This window comes from Urocitellus parryii, chromosome 8, assembly GCF_045843805.1.
Source record: "Urocitellus parryii isolate mUroPar1 chromosome 8, mUroPar1.hap1, whole genome shotgun sequence".
NCBI classification, from domain to species: domain Eukaryota; kingdom Metazoa; phylum Chordata; class Mammalia; order Rodentia; family Sciuridae; genus Urocitellus; species Urocitellus parryii.
This window is the reverse complement of record NC_135538.1, coordinates 130,662,453-130,679,655: the sequence shown is the minus strand read 5'-3', so window position 1 is coordinate 130,679,655 and position 17,203 is coordinate 130,662,453. Positions and strand designations below refer to the sequence as shown.

Genomic DNA, 17,203 nt, shown 5'->3' with positions numbered 1-17,203 from the left:
TCTGTACATTTGCAGTCAGCTTTGTTGATTCTTGGCATTGTCATTTCTCTGTTTTTTTTATCATCTATTTCACATTTTTTGGGTATATGCATAAAATATGAGTATATTTAAGCAGATGACAGACTCCAAGATTAGTTGAGGCGGTGATTCAGTCATGTCACTGAGATTTGAGAAACCTGCTATTCTGCTGCCCTTAGTGTAAAATAGATTTCCTTCATAATTGCAAAATGGCTTTAGCAATTCCTAGTGTTGAAACTAAACACAATGATACTCAGAGGCAGAAAGACACCATTTCTTCTGGGTTCTCCTCCTTTTTTTTTTTTTAAGTATGTATTTTTTAGTTTTATGTAGACACAATGCCTTTATTTTATTTTTATGTGGTGCTAGGATCAAACCCAGTGCCTCACACATGCTAGGCAAGCACTCCACCACTGAGCCACACAACTCCAGCCCCTGGGTTCTCCTTCTTAAAAGTGTGGAGATGTTTCCCCAAAGGGCTGTATTTGATTTTTCCTTAGACAGCACTGGTCAAAACAGGGTCACTCAATAAAGAATAAGGGGAAAGTGACAGGGTTGGCTTGGGATAGTTGATCTCACCCATTAAAGGTAAAGTGCCAGGCTGTATGAGATTCTTCTTGTGAAAAGGGCCTAGAGTGATTGTCAGGTCACTGGCCAACAATGTCTACTAACAATGTGTCTGCATTTCTATGCATGATTAGTCCTGGACTTTAATTGTATGATTTGGACAAAATGACTTGACATCTCTGTGTTAGAATTTCACTGTCTTGAATATAAATTGTCTTATTCCTGTATGTCCAATTTCTGATTTAGGTCTCAGCACTTTTTCCAACTTTGATAGTTGTAGTTAAGTTTGGTAAAATAATTTTAAGGTCTTCAGAAAAAAATCACTGAAGAATAATTCAGTCTGAGGTGTGATTATAAGGGTTTGGGCATTTGGACCAAGAGACCAGTAATTTCAAATTCTGCCTGGCTCATTTGGGAGCCTGAAGGAGTTATGTGTATGTGGGGGTGGGGGTGGGGGTGAGGGGTAAGCCAGGTGCTGTGATGCATACCTGTAATTCCAGCAACCTGGGAGACTGAGGCTGGAAGACTGTGAATTTGAGACCAGCCTGGGAAATTTAGCAAGACTTTGTCTCAAAAGTAAAAATAAAAAGGACTGGGGACATAGATCAATAGTAGTGCACCCCTGGGTCTAGTCCTCAGGACCACCAAAATAAACAAACAAATAAACAAAAATAAGAAAAAAAAACCCAAACAACAACAAAAAAAACCCTAAAAAGATGAGTTGATGCTTCAGATCTCAGCATAAAGGTCTTTGGTAGGAGCACAGGGCCTCCTCACTGTTCAACTTAATGCCAAAGCTCAGTTTCAGGATCTGCCGTTTCCTTTCCTCCCATACTTGTCCTTCCAGTGGACGTGGCATAAACATGATAACAGATGAGAGTGCTGAACCTGTGGGGGTCTCGCCATGCCCATGGGTGTCTCTTTAATGCCAGTCAATATGATCAGGCCCATTCTTGCTCTTTCTGAGGGCAAGGTGTATTTCTTAATAGCTCTTGTCCTAGAGTCTTCACTAGACATTAGAACTTTCTCTTTCACTATAACAGATTTTGTTTGTAAGAATAACAATTTAGTGTACTATAAGTAAAATGTTACTAAATCAGGTGAATTTTAAATATTGAGTATAGAATGGGAAGATCTGGAGTACTATAGATTTACATTTTTCAGTATAGTAATTTAAACATTCTATTGTTTAGGATACAAACTTTTTATATGCCATATTTATCCCATTAAAAAATTATTTTTAAGCTAACTATGTTGAGCAGGGTTTAAGGGTCAGGCTTATGAGGAGTGTAGGATCTTAGCCATATTACCATGGCATATAACTACTCTAGTTTTGAGACATTTTATACTTTTTTGCTTTACTTGATAGATATCATTGTGTTACATGTCTTTTCTGGAAGTAATTTTATTTTTTCATTTGTAGTGCTAGGGATCAAACTCAGGGCCTTGTGCATATTAGGCAAACACTCTACCACTGAGCAATATCCCCAGCCTCATTGATATAATTTCTTGATACAAATAATCCCTCTTTACCCACTGCTTTGATGATGGGCAGGGAAACACCCAACAAACTGAAGTTCTTCAGGGCTGGAGTGAGGGATGCAGATGCTTAGTTTGACTTCTCTGTGTCACATTTTGTTCTTTTTTTCTTAGCTCTGTCCTTAATATGTGAGTTTGGAATTGATTCTTGTTAGATGAGGCTTTCTTATAGTTAAATAGTTCATAGTCACTATTATAATTAGGGATTTAGTTAATATCAGGCAATTCTGTAGGGTTTTTTTGTTTGTTAGGATTATTTAGCTTTCATATTCAATGAATATATAGAATATCTGCACATAAAAGCAAGGTTGACCAAATGTGGTCTGCATGCCGCCATGGACTTACTTCTTCCCTTATAACTGGTGACAGATCATATTTAGATAAAGCCAATTGATCCTTCATGCAGTAGTCTAGAGAGACTCTCCCTGTCAGTTAAGGTAGAACCACTGAGCCTATCAGAAATAAGGGTTTCTGGATTAGTTAGCTGGAGCTCAGCATGTTGTGGCTTAGCCTAAGTCTCTACTCAGTCATTATGTTCCCCAAAAGGTCTAAAATATAGGCATGGTATACAAATAAATGAAATGAGTTTCTTGAGCTCGAGAGGTGACAGGATTTTTTTTTTTTTTTTTACCAGAATCAGCATGAAGAATCCACACCAAAATAAACTTGTAAAAATGCAGAGTACTAGTCAGATTGTGACCATTAACTAGAGAAGATGACCAGCAAGCTAATGAATGCCACATACATGCTTCAAGAAGGTTCTGACTGTAATGTTTGAACTTTTGAAGCTATTAGTAAGGAAAAGTATAAGATTAAATTTAGTCTCAGTTTCTAAACTGAGGTGATATGAGCCCTCCTCAAATCTCACTGGTCTTCTTTGGTTACCACAGTTTTAGCAAGCCTTTCTTTCCCCTCTAATAAAAAATAGGAATGATTCTTCATAGGGAAGAAAGTTAGTTTAACAGGATGTAGAGTGAGATTCTCACATAGCACATGGTCCATTCTAGAGGAATGTGGTATAGTATCTCACTAGGCAGATTTGCAAAGGAAATCCTTGAGACCTGTTTCTGCCGCTTGGACCTGTTGACCTTTTGGTGAGAGTCCTGACAGGGAGGCCTTGTGGAAAGTTTCCTTGGGAAGAGCTGTGCTAGTCTTTGAAGGGGTAGAATGAGGACATGTGACCTTCTCCAATTAGGCCTGTTGAGTGGGACTTCCCTTGGGCCCTCTGGTGACAGTGCTTGCTTTAGCTAGAGGTGGCTTTTTGGGAGAGTTGTTCCCTGTGACCAAAAGAAAATCTCATAGAAAAGAATGGACTCCAAGAAGTTGTGCCTAGTGGTCAGGCATCTAAACGTTGTGGGGTTCCAGCAGGGAGATGTGTACAATAAGATGTGTGCAAAAGATAGCAGGACAATTTGAGACTGAGGAAAGGCAGTAGGAAGCAAATGGATCTTAGAGCTAAAGGGTGGGGGTAATTTTCTTACTGAATAAACTGAAGATTCTGGGCTATAAGATAATATTGTGTCATTCTTATACCTTACAGGTTGGACTTTTTCAGTGTATCAGACTCAGGGACACATATCAGTTAAATGGGACAGTAAATCAGAGGAACAGAGTAAACATGAACATGGTGTGTGCAGGAGAGTATAATCCCTTAGAGGCTACTGAAACTTTGGGTTTGAGGATTAGAATGGCAGAAATGACTCCCAAGATATTTAACGTGGAACATGGACTTCATCCTCCAAATCGGGAGGTGGGACAGCAGCAAAGCCTGTCTGTGAGGTTGTGATCCTTCAGAGGTGGGTGGCAGAGTCTGGCTATGGTATGTTTGCCCTCAGACACAGCTGGTGTCTCAGCAAGAAGCCTGACCTGTAATAGCTATTTAATTAGTGTTTGAATGAATATGTAAATGAATTGATCCAGAAGTCATCTTAAAAATGTAGGCAAGATAGGGAAATGCAGATAATATTTAACCTGTTGTTATTACAAGATTTTCTTAAAGGTTATTCTAGACATGGAAGTGGAATTCAATCTTATGTTTTAAGGACTCTTAAATCTTATATTCTTCAATTGATGTAATTTCTGTATTTGAACTCTTTTCCTATCTTTTATACACAGGGGTCCATGATTTTTACATAGAAAATCAGCTGTGATATAGGAAATTAATAAAGTTTATACAAAGATGTTCTTGATAACATTCCATATAATTGTGATTGTTTATATTCATATTTATTATACTAGGTAGACACTTAATGATTCTTGTCACATTTTGGTAGCAGTACCAGTTGTAATATATTTTAAATCTTTTTCTCCTTAGAAGTAAATTTCCTCAGAAGGACTTAGAAATGCTGTTCCATGGAATGAGTGCTGATTTTACAAGTGAGAATTTTTCAGCTGCCTGGTACCTTATAGAGAACCACTCAACTACCAGGTTAGTGGATTTCAGACTGAACTCTTGAGAGCTTCTGTTCAGATGCTAATGATGTTAATTTGAGTACCATGATTTGAGTTTTAGGTTTGGCTCTGCATATGGTAACAGTTTTAAGTATATGAGTTCTTTGACTTGGGTAAATCTATGAACATCTCAGGGTATCAACTTCCTTATTTGTAAAATGAGATTATTAGAGGTCTTTTATTCTTTACTATAATTTTGTATTACTGCATGCTTCATTATTTGTGCAACTCATTAAAATTTTTTAGAGTTTTTAGCTGGGGACCTAAGCTGATGTATGTGCATGTGATATATTGCCCCACTCAAATTTTGATGAATTTTAAGTTCTGGTATGAAATACAGAACACACTGCTTTTCCTGACCATAGAGCAAAGGAAGACGAGTTAGATTATAATTATGTAAATACATGACTTAAAATGAACCAAAAATTACTTGTATATCCAAGTTACAGTATTCTCTTTTGTGTGCTAATTGGTTTATCAGTTCTCTATAAGAGATTTATAACTTCTTTACAAGGTTGATTTAAAACATGTTTAATGAAAACATATGGATGAATGAATGGTTTATTGCTTAAAATTTATATTCTTGGTAAGTCAACTTGTTAAAATGTACCTTAATATAAATTTTTCTTATTAGGATGAAAACCATTACTAGAAAACATGAAGAAAAGTTAGTATTTTAACACATAAGCATTTTAATACAAAAGTTAGTATTTTAATACATTTGGCTTGATAAATTTTTAAAGCAAATATCTGAAATAATTCTTCCATTATAGAAAATGATTCTAATTTTATTTAATTACAGCCATGCTTTTTCTATTATAACTGAGAATTAGAATATGTTTTCTGTGTAGAACATCATAGTATTGAAGAATATTTTTAAATTTTACAGCTAGATTTTGTAGCTCAAATGGAAATCAGTTTTGGAAATGCAGAGGCCTACCTTTTTGTTCCTTCTTTTTTAGATGATGTTATTTAAATTGTGAATTAACTCACAGGTTTTATGTAACTTTATTATTAAGAACTGTGTAGTATTGACATGGTAAGATTACCATTATGCTCAATGTTCCAAAGTATTTGAATGAATGTAGTAGTCCCACCTTGGAAATACTTGTCTTTCTGTCTGGTAGAAGATACTCAAACCCCGATATCTGGTAAATCATGTATATAATATATAGTTATAAAAATATCTACACGTGTATTTACTTCTTATGGATTGGCTATATTTCAGATTATCATTTTAAGGCTACAAAACTCTTAATAGTTGTTGTAATTTAAGCATCATTATAAATGAAAGGTTTAGATAACAATTTGAAAGCTTTTTGTTTTCATATGGTCTCATATTAATCTGTGTGCTTCTCAGCATAAGTTTCAGCGTTCCTAGTATTTTACACTTAATGAATGATCTTATTTCTTTTTTGCTTGTGACTAGTATCAAACGTTTGGTTTCTTAATTTCATTTCAGCTTTGAACAGCTCAAAACAGCAGTCACCACCCTCAAAAGGCAGGCCAACAAGAAGAGCGAGGGCAGTCTGGCATATGTGAAAGGGGGTCTCAGTACATTCTTTGAAGCACAGGATGCCCTCTCAGGTAAGGCGATCCATCTGTTGGGAGCTTCCACCATGGAAACCTGACACTGTGCTTGCAGAGTGTTTACAGGGTGCGACATTCAGTCTGTATTTATAAAAGTAGAGATCTAAAATGTACCATAAATATTTGTTGCAGACTAGGCTGGAATCTCTTTGAAGGCCTTGTACTTTAAATATTTGTCTCTGAGCCTTTGTTGACCCATCTTACATGTGTGAAATGGGAGACTCCTTTACCTCTCTATGATGACTAATCTTTGGGGCTGATGAGAAATTAAATCCCAATGGGTAAAATTCTAGAATTCTTAAAGTCTTCTTGCAGCCATCAGTATCTTACACATGTGTCCAATCCTGTACATATGATAGAACCATTGTGTGTTCAATTTGGAAAAGACTTATGATAATGCATTGTTTTAGCCATCATACCACCAACCCCCAATGATCATACATAAAGTTAGATGTCCATTATCTGCCATCATCTTCATATGTGAGGAAAGTTGCATTAAGGAGAAATATGGGTTTAAACATTTCAATGTAAGATGAAGGGCAGGTTCTTTTTAACTACCTTTATTTAATAAAAATTAATTATTGTTTATCGAGTGAAATATAAAGTATATTAATAAAAGTTAACCCGAATCTTTTTAAAAGTGAAGGTACCTATATCTAGGTACCTAAGTATCAGTAATTCTAATTGTATATTACAGGACTGTACCTTCTTCAACAAAGATAAATTTTAAAATTGATTTGTTATCAAATTATTTTTATTATTTTTAAAACCCCTTCCTCATTAAATAAATATTTGGTGTAGTCTCTTTTTTGCAGGTAGAGGTTAGGATTTTGAAAGGCCAAAATGTGAATGCAGGTAGAGGTTAGGATTTTGAAGGGCTAAAAGTGAATAAGGCAACGAGGTGTACTTCTTGGATACATCCTGTGCCCTATTTCTTAAATGTTTTACCTTTCTTTTTTTGTGCCTGTTACTGCTTTTTCTTAGTTATCAGTTTTATGTTATCAAGTTATCAGTTTTATGTTATCAAGTAAATGTAGTCATTCATATGCTCAGTTACTACATAAATGATTTCCATAAATTATTATAATTAATTTAATTTCACTTAGTAAAGAAATGTTTTACTTTCTTTCACTCTTAAAAAACATTTATACACATATTTCCTTATGGTTTTTCTTTTTATTAATGGTTTCATTCTTTTTCTTTTGAACTTTTTTACCTTAGCTTAAACAAGTATATATGTCAAAATTGGGTATTGTTTGTAAAGTTGTATATATTAGAAATCTTTTTTGTTCTTCAGATCAAACCTGCCATTCCTCTGTGTGACTCTTTTCCATAGCATTTAATTTATTTGTAGACTTTCATTACTTTTTCCAATGAAAGTTTTAGGTGAAATTGATCTGTAGTTTTTAAAAAATGCTTTTTTGGTCACGTTTTAGGGTTATGTTATATATAATCATATGGATCTGTACATGTTGATGTATCTGTATTGGGCTAAGTATGAACATGCAGAATTAATTGTTTGAAATTTGAGAGCTGATACATAAAAGTGCTCAGGTAATTTGTTTTGCTTTGATACTATGAAAATTTTCAAAAATGCTGGAAGTAGAGGTGATAATATAATCAACCCCTATGTACCTACACCTAGATTTTACAGTTACGAATTTTTTTTCTATACTAGCTTTATCAGTTTTTGAGGTTGGTTTGTTTGCATTTGTTGATGGTTTTAAAAACAAATTTCAAGCAGTGTGATGTTTCTCTGCTATAAGCCTTAGTATGAATTCCCCCATATAAGGACATTTATATACATAAATACCACAATACCATTATAACAGCTAACAAAATTAGCAAAGTCTTGAATATTGACTCATTCTCAGTTCATATTCAGATGTCTCATTACCCCCCAAATTCTTTTGTATAGTTAATATGTTCAAATCAAGATACAAATAAAATTTAGGCATTTCATTTTATTTTAAATTTCCTAAGCCTTTTTTTTTTAAAAAAAAAAATACATTTTATTTTGTTTATTTATTTTTATGTGGTGCTGAGGATTGAACCCAGGGCTTTGCCTGTTCGAGGCAAGTGCTCTATCTGTGAGCCACAGTCCCAGCCCCTTCCTAAATCCTTTTTAAAACTGCAACAGTACCATCACCTTTCCTGCCTCCCCCCACCCGCCCCATGCCATTGAATATACAGGTCATTTTTCCTTTAGGATACCATACACTGGAGTGGACCTGAGTACTTCCCTGTTTTGTCATTTAACTCTGTTGCATTGTTTGGACATTAGATAAGATTCCATTTCAACATTTTTGGCCATGGATAATACTGTGTGCTTCCTATTCCATTATACCAGAAAACCTTTAGTGTTTGGTTGTTCCTTCTGTGGACACCTCAGTGAATCAGTAGCTTGTGTGTGTGTGTGTGTGGGGGGGGGCATTAGGCACCAGCAGTTGATATATGTTATATACTTTTTAAATTTTTGGTAGCGTGTGGATTAAATCCATGGCCTTGTACATGGCAATTGCTCTGCCACAGAATTACACCCCAGTCCCCATACACACACACACACACACACACACACACACACAGATATACATACATATATTAAAAATTTTTTTTTTTAATTTTCTCCTTTCTGTGTTTTGTTTATTTTGGTTTGATTTTCCCCAGAAATTCTCTGTTTCAGGAAAATGTTCATGTTTTTCAGCATTGCATTATAATTAGTGAATCATTTAAAATTCATGTTCTAGTCCGTTTTCATAATCTGTTCAGTTCATTTGTATATTCTAATTTTATAAAAAGTCAATTATATTTTCTTTTTAAAATATTTATTTAGTTGTAGATGAACACACAGTATCTTTTTTATTTTTATGTGGTGCTGAGGATTGAACCCAGTGCCTCACGCATTCGAGGCAAGCACTTTACCACTGAGCTACAGCCTCAGCCCTAAAATGTCAATTCTTTAGTCACTGATACCTTTTTGGTGTTTTTTAAAATTTGTAATTTTAATTTTCTCATTAGATGTCATAGTTTGTAGAAAATTCTGTTTTGTTTTGTTTTTAAAGCTAGTTTCTAACAAAGGACATATTTCTTAATCTGTGTCAATTTCTCTGCTAAAGAGAAGATATACCGGGAATGTAACTAAGTAGTAGAGTGTTTGCCTAAGCATGAGGCTCTGGTTTTATCCCAGTACTAGAAAAAACAAAAATAGAAACCAAAAGAAGCAGGGGGCATGTTCTCTTTAGGGCACACTGATATGTTACCATTGCCTGATCAATTGCATTGTTTAAAGCTTGGTTATTTATAATAAACGTAACAGACAAATATCCTTCTTTAATTCTGATTATCAGTTTTTCTTTGTATTTGAAGTCTGTTTCTTTTGTAATTTTTGATGGTTAATTGTCTCTTTATTAATACTATAGTAGTACAATAACAACATCAAAGAGAAGGACAGTGCCTAGGGTCACCTTCAGATTTGGTAATATACTGGAAGAACTCACAGGACTCTCTGAAAGCTGATGCACTCACATTTATGGTTTATTATTAGGAAAAGAGACAGATCATAGTTAGCCAAAGGAAGTCCCATGGGGCAGGATCTAGGAAGTTTCATGTGGGGTACTTTCACTTTTTATCTCTTATTGGAATCATGTACAACACTGACTTTCCTGGGTGTAATATGTGAAAAAGACATGGGGTACAGCCAGTCAGGAAGCCATTTCCTGTCTATATTGAGTCTTCATCACACAGATAGGATCAGTGTCCATTGTGCTGATCTCAGTCTCCAGGCCCCTGAAAAGTCAAGGTGATTCAAAGCCCTCACCATAAATCGAATTGTTAGATTATCTGCTATGACCCAAATATTCTAGGTAAACAGACATTTTTATCAGGTAGAACATTCCAAGAACTTCAAGATTACCTCCCAGTAACTGAGGGGAAAAGCCAGAGTTTTTTGAGGAGGGGGCAAGATTAAATTCTTTGCTGAATTGAAAGCATTTGCTTGAAATATTATCTTTTTTTTTTTTTTTTTTTTTTTTTTTAAAGCAGTACTAGGGATGGAACCCAGGGCCTTGTACATCAAAGTGTACTCCACCATTGAATGGCATGCCAGAACTATCTATAGTAGTCTTTGTAAACTTTCAGAAGTTTGGTTTGGGAATGTGTCTTGTGAGCAGCATGAGGCAGGATTTTTATTTTTTAAATAGAATTCTGAGAGCTTTTGCCTTTTAACAGAATTTGAGCCATTTATCATAACTGAAAATTTTATCCTGTGGTTATCATGTTCTATTATTGCTTTTTGTTCTTCATTTTTATCTTTCCTATATAAATTGTATTGTTTACAGATTGGGAAAAGTGTTTTTAAATTCTGTTATAGAATTATCTTGATTTCTATTGCATGTGACAACAGTTTAGCATAACTTTATTTCCTGTGCTTTTTTTCTATTTTAATATAAGTTGAAGTTATAGATTTGGTTTCTTATTTTAGTTTTTCTTTTTCATTTCATTGTTTATATATATATATATTTTTGCATTTAATTTTGCCACAGTTATATACAATTTACTGTATATATGTAAATGTAATTGCTCTTAATGTTTATCACCAGTCCTTTTATATTTCATCTTTCTTGTCTTTGAATTTTTTATTTTGAGCAGTGGGGTATATCTTTTGTGCTATATCTTTTGAATTCTTGAATGTCTGTTGACTTTATTCATTAATAACGTTTGTGCTGTATAAGAATTATTTTGTGAAGGTTTGATCTGTTGATTTTTAGTATTAGAAGAAATCTTTAGCCAACACAATTCTTTAATATGTAGGGAAATTTTCTGTTTTTATTTCAATTATTATGCTTAGAAGATATATTTGTTTACCCTTTAATTAAGAAAAAAAAAAGGAAGGAAGAAAAAGACCATTCTATTGTTAGTGTCTATTGATGTTCAAAGATGATCTAGGCACATATGGTTTTCTAGGACCCAGATTTCTAAATGAGTCATTTCTGTTAGTCTTCTAGATAGTAGTTGAAGTTATTATTTATTGTTTTTCTTTAGTATAATGAAGAAGGAAAGGAATCATAGGTTACTTAATTTAAATATAATTTATGTATGATTTAGCCACTCTGTGTTAGCTTTCCACCACTATAACAAAATATCTGAGATAATTAACATTTAAGGAAGAAAAGTTTTAGATCTAGGTTCTGGATGTTCCAGTCCAAGAAGAGGAGGGGGGGCATAGCTTTGGACCTCTAACAAAACAGCACATGATAGTGGGAGTGTGTGGTGGAGCAAACTGCTCATCTCAGAAAGCAAAGAAGGAAAAGAAGTACCAGAGTCCCACAGTCCCCTTCATGGGTACACCCCAATGACCCAAGAACCTCCTACAAAGATTCTCTCAAAGTACATATCACTTTCCATTAGTGCCACCCTGAGTAGTAATCCGCTAACATAGATTTCTGTGTTAAAATACAGTGGAATAAGTAAAAACTAAATCTTTGAGAAACTGTTCATGAATTTAAATTTATAATGCATATTTTGTGACCCTTTCTCATCTTCTCTTTAGTAAGTATAATCCCCTCAGAGCTGACGTACTAGCCAAATTAGGCAACAACCTCTCTTTATAAGGTCCAGGAGCTAAATTTGGCTTTTTTCCCCACCCCTAGAATTGTTAAGGAAAAAAAGAAAAGAAAGAAAATGAAAAGAAAAAAAAGACAGTGATGATGAATTCATGATATAAATTTGCTATATAACTAGAGTATATATAGAACTATGATGCATACCTGGATTCTTACAGATATTGCCCATATACACATTATTCCTAGTGCCTCTCTGAATACTGGTATTTATATAAATGTAAGAACAGATATTGTGAAAAAATTTTGATTTAAATTACAAGTTTCAAATCCATCCTTTATTCAAGTTAAATAAAATGATTAACTAATTTCAGTGAATCAGTAGGCAATCTTTGTATAATCCTGATTTTTCTTTGAATAGTATTTTTATACCTACCATTTTTTTGGTTTCCCAAATAAAAACTTACGATGTTCAACTGTCTCCCATATTTAAGTTTTAATAGATTAGAAACAATAACAAACCTGTGATCATGTACCAACTTGCTTATTGAATTATTTTATTTAAAAATGTTTTCTGAGAAAATAAAAGGTCAAGTGAACCAGACATTGGGTTATTTGGTTTAATTTTCTGGAAAATCGGATTGCCTTTATCAGATCTTAGTGTCTCTCAGTCCTCATGCTTGGCTGACAGCTTGACAGTGGCTCTGCTGTGGTGGAGATGGGTGGGAGGAAGTTGCTTTGTCAGCAAAAAAGGGCTGTAAACTGAGCTGTAGAACCAGGGTCACCTCATCTTGACCTGCTGATCAGTAATGTGTTATGTCAGCATCAGAAAATGTGACTGCATGATTTTCTTTAATGCTAATTCTGACTTAGAAAATAACATTCAAAGCAGGGCTAAGCTGTAATGTCTTATTGCCCAGGACAAACCACATGCAGTGCCTCCTTATTATGTGCCAAATGGTCTTTTAAAACCAGGATTGTCAGAAAACCACAGTGGCTTTTAAATAGCATGAGTAGATTTGCTAACATAGAGCATGGAAGTCTTTCTAGTTTAACTCTTTAATAATTAGGTATATAGTTTGTCTCCTTAAAGATAGGGAAGCAAGTTCTTTTCATTTTTACTTTACAAGTCAAGCTGAAATATAAGCTTTGACATATGGAAACATTTTGTGACACTTTTACCACATAATCCAAGTTTGAAACATTAGAGACATTACTTTCTCTTCACTTCTGAATCCAACAAGACAATTAAAAAACAGTGGCTAATTGTTTTTCTAAATGTATTTCTTTTTCTATAAATGTACTTCAACAGAGGAGCAGTCTGTTTATTTTAGAATTCAAACAAAATTTGAGGTGGCTTTATAAGAAAAAAGTATTAAAAAGAATAAGATTAGAATTAAAAAGTAATTGAGAGAAGCAGAGATGAAGCAGGAGGATCACAAGTTCAAAGTCAGCCTCAGCAACTTAGTGAAGCCCTAGCAACTTAGGGAGACTCTGTTTCAAAAATTAGAAAGGTCAGGGTATATGGCTCAGTGGTTAAGCACTCCTGGGTTCAATCCCCAGTACCTAGCCATGCCTCACCAAAACAAAAACAAAAACAAAACAAACAAACAAACAAACAAAAAAACAAATCAGAAGCTGAGAAATAGATGTTATCAGGTGTTCATAGACCATTTGGGCACTGAATCTGACTCAGAATTTTCTGACCAATTAGTCAGAGGAAATACATTGAATTGTATAGGGCTCATAAATGAAATATAACACACAGATTTGTATATGCAGACTATTTTGTTTGTGGATTTTTTTCCCCCAGCATTAATCTGCCATCTATGATTAGAGGGTTAAAGCAGAACCTGAAAAATTCCTTTTAAGGAAGAGTTTTAAATTTACTCTTATTTGCATGTCAGAGAATAGCAAATATTTAAATGATATTCATTTTAGTGTCCTAACTGAAAAACAGTGGAATTAGATGTCTTGTATTTGGATTTCACTATAGCAAATTATGTAAGAGTAGAAATCTTAGATGTTTTAGCAGCTATTATTTTGAAGAATTGAGACTCTTGTATTTGAACTGAATGTAATTCCCAAGTAACATAGTCAGTTTATTGTTTTCATCTTACAAACGTGAAAACAGAAGCTGAGATAATCTAAGTGGCCTGTTGGGCAGGGGAGTGTAGGGCAAGATTTTAAGATTTAAGACTGCCTGAGTTCTCGTTTTATGAGTTTGGCTTTGTGACCTTGATCAAGATGTTTAATTTCATGAATCTGTGTTTTTTCCTATATGTAAAATATAAATGATGTTAGAACACATATCTTTGGCTTCTTACAAGATGAAAAAACAGGTTAGAAATTTATAGTGATTAGCTTACAGTCAAGGCTCAATGTTTGCTATGCTATTCTACAATTTTTTGTTATCACAATTTTGAATATGAAATTACACTTGTTTTGAAATATTTCTTAGTTCTTCACCTATATAAGCCTGATTTACTATGTTTAAAACCCTTACTTCTTCAGTAGTTAATAGCTAAATATTTTATAAAGTGATTTCCCAATGGTCTTTATCATAATCAGAGAGACATAAATCAATAAAATCAAACAAAACTCCCATGTAATTTTTACATCCAGAGTTGACATATTTGGTAGATGTTGCTAGAAACTTCTTTGGAACCTACAGGTGGATTTATTGTGCATAGAAAAATATATATTTTGCCATGTTGTATTCCAAGGCTGAAATTAACTTTTTTGGTGGCTTTTAGACTTCAATTATTGTAGCATTTCTGTTTTGCAAATGGTGAAACAGAAATAAAAATGACTTTCCCTTGGCCAAATATCAAAGATATTAGTATAAGATTCAGGATGGCCAAGGTCTCACTTTTCTTTTTTTTTTTCCTTTTCTGTTTTCATTCAACTATTTTTACCACACAGTTTTGAAGATCAGATGATTGAATATGTGTATTATGTACTATTTTAATAATGTTAAACTATGAATAACTTAGATGGTGTCTGCTGGGTACTTTGCAAAGTATTGCATGTTTGTGCTCCTTCCCAGCAGTGAAAATAATGACCATTTTTAAAGCCTGTTTAAAAATGTCATCTTGATATAATATCTTTCTACCCATTAAAATGGCCTACATTTTAACTAGGTTTTTTTCTTCTTTTTCTAGCCATCCATCAAAAATTAGAGGCTGATGGAACGGAAAAAGTAGAAGGATCCATGACGCAGAAACTGGAGAATGTTCTGAACAGTAAGTTTTGTTCTATGACCCGAAACTATTTATGGGCTTTATAACAAGCTTTAATATAGTTCTTGGACCTGGTTTCACAGGACAACATGGTAAGTTGCATTTCAATATTCATTTCTAAATAGTAGTGATTTAATAAACATAAAGGGGAAATAAAACAAATGTCCTGTTTTTGTTTTTATTTATGAGAAATCATAATTTGAAAACAAGCCATTTAACTTCTTAAGAAATAAAATTTGCTACCTTAAGACAGATTAGAGTGAAAAGCACTAAGCAGTAGCTGGAATTGTCATTGACCCAAAACCTGAAAACGTATCTTCAAGCATTTGCCAGTGTTTAACAGATAACCTTACCTATAAGAACAACAGATGCTTAAGGATTGCTAGTTTACACCTTTCATTTCTTTGAAAGGAATTTGGGCAGCTGTCTGTTTAAGAGTGAATCTAACGCTAAGATATTTTGTAAGATCCTGAAGAGAATGGTATATGCAAAAATTTGTATCCTGTCCACCTCCTCTTTTCTCCTTTTTATGACATCCTGGGCTCTAGCTACTTATCCTACTGATTTAGAAGAAGCTCATCAGATGAATTAGTCCTTGTTATGTTATTAGTGGATTAAAATTTTGTTGTACTGTTTCACACATGTAGTTATCATTTGATATGAAGTGATAATTTGCACAGGAATCTCCTTGCTTTTAAATATAATATAGTATATAATTTCCATATAAAAAATGGGTTAAAAAATTAAGAAACCTTACTTTGGATATTTAAAGATCCTATGACCACAGGATTGTGATATGAAGCTAATTCTGTCCTTTTAGATTAATTTATTCTCATGAGCAGAATTTGTAGATCCTTTATGTAAAAATCTGTTCACAAACCTGGGGAATTCTTAATAAGAAAGTATTTTTTTGAAAAAAAAGTTTCACTGGGTGTGGTGGTTCTTGCCTGTAAGCCCAGCTAATCAGGAGCCTAAAGCAGGAGGATTGCATGTCTGAGGCTGGCTTTTGGAATTTAATAAGACCCTGACTCCAAATAAAAAGGGCTACTATGTAGTTTGGTGGTAAAAGTGCCCCTGGGTCTAGTCCTTAGTATTTCCAAGAGTTGGGAATGGGGGTTAATTTAATGTCTGCTTTCTTTGGTAGTAGAAATTGAATACTTGAATTTCATTCTAAATCTGTGAATTGACAGCACTTAAAAATCTTCTCTGATTATTATTGCTATTATTGTTGTTATTTTTTTGTCCTAGATTTTGCCTTGGCTTTTGTGTCTGAGAATGAAGTCACCGATTTTGTTAAAATAAGTGTATTTTGAATACTACCCAAATAAATAATGCAGTCAGACATTTTAAGGTTTTAGAAAGATGTTTTATACTCAGGAATATTATTATTTATTTATTTTTTAAGAGAGAGGGGGGGCGGGGGGGAGAGGGAGGGAGAGGGAGGGGGAGAGGGAAAATTTTAATATTTATTTTTTTAGTTTTCGGTGGACACAACATCTTTGTTTATATGTTGTGCTGAGGATCAAACCTGGGCCGAATGCATGCCAGGCGAGCGTGCTACCACTTGAGCCACATCCCCAGCCCTCAGGGATATTATTTGCACTATAGAAGTTGTCATTAAACCATGACATTATACAAAAACAAACAAACAAAAAAATGAGATCTCGGGGCTGGAAATATAGTTCAGTTGGTAGGGTACTTGCTTAGAATGCATAAGACCCTGGGTTCAATCCCTGGCCCCACAAAAAAAAAAAAAAAAAAAAATGATCACTAACATTTAAAAGTATAGCTGACACTAACTAAAGCATTGTGACAGTAGAAGAGGTATTTGTTAAAGTTTATTTGTTAGGCTTAACAATGTGTGGTAACAATTTTCTTCTGTTAAGGTATAGTTTGGAAACAATCTAGTATAGAAGTTGTAAAGGAAATTGTTTCATTCTATTCTTTTGAAACTGTGAACCTTTTCTAAAAATGTGTCACATGAATTCTACTGAAGTTTGCTCTTTTGGGATAAAGTTAGGCTTGACTGACATAAATAGTCCCTTCTTTATAAGATCCTTAGGGTTTTTTAAAGAAAAAATATTCCTTAAAATATAGTCCTTTATAATAATTTCCTTTTTCCCAGAAACATTCTTTATCAAAGTGATGTTTATGTTTGCTATCTCAGTATAAGGTTTTGCTAATTCAGGTCAGCATAACAAACATTTATTTCACATTAGCTATATAAAGTCCTGGGCT

General features: G+C 33.9%; 1 protein-coding gene across 2 annotated transcripts in view; it reads left to right on the top strand.

The window, feature by feature from the left end:
* Positions 1-17,203, top strand: part of Exoc2 (exocyst complex component 2) — a 197,043-nt gene that overhangs the window by 55,286 nt on the left and 124,554 nt on the right. For both annotated transcript variants that reach the window (XM_026398921.2, XM_077801565.1), the window contains exons 5-7: positions 4,439-4,552; positions 6,038-6,162; positions 14,888-14,968. In XM_026398921.2, the coding sequence (XP_026254706.1) occupies positions 4,439-4,552; positions 6,038-6,162; positions 14,888-14,968 (320 nt within the window). The remainder of the gene's footprint in view (positions 1-4,438; positions 4,553-6,037; positions 6,163-14,887; positions 14,969-17,203) is intronic.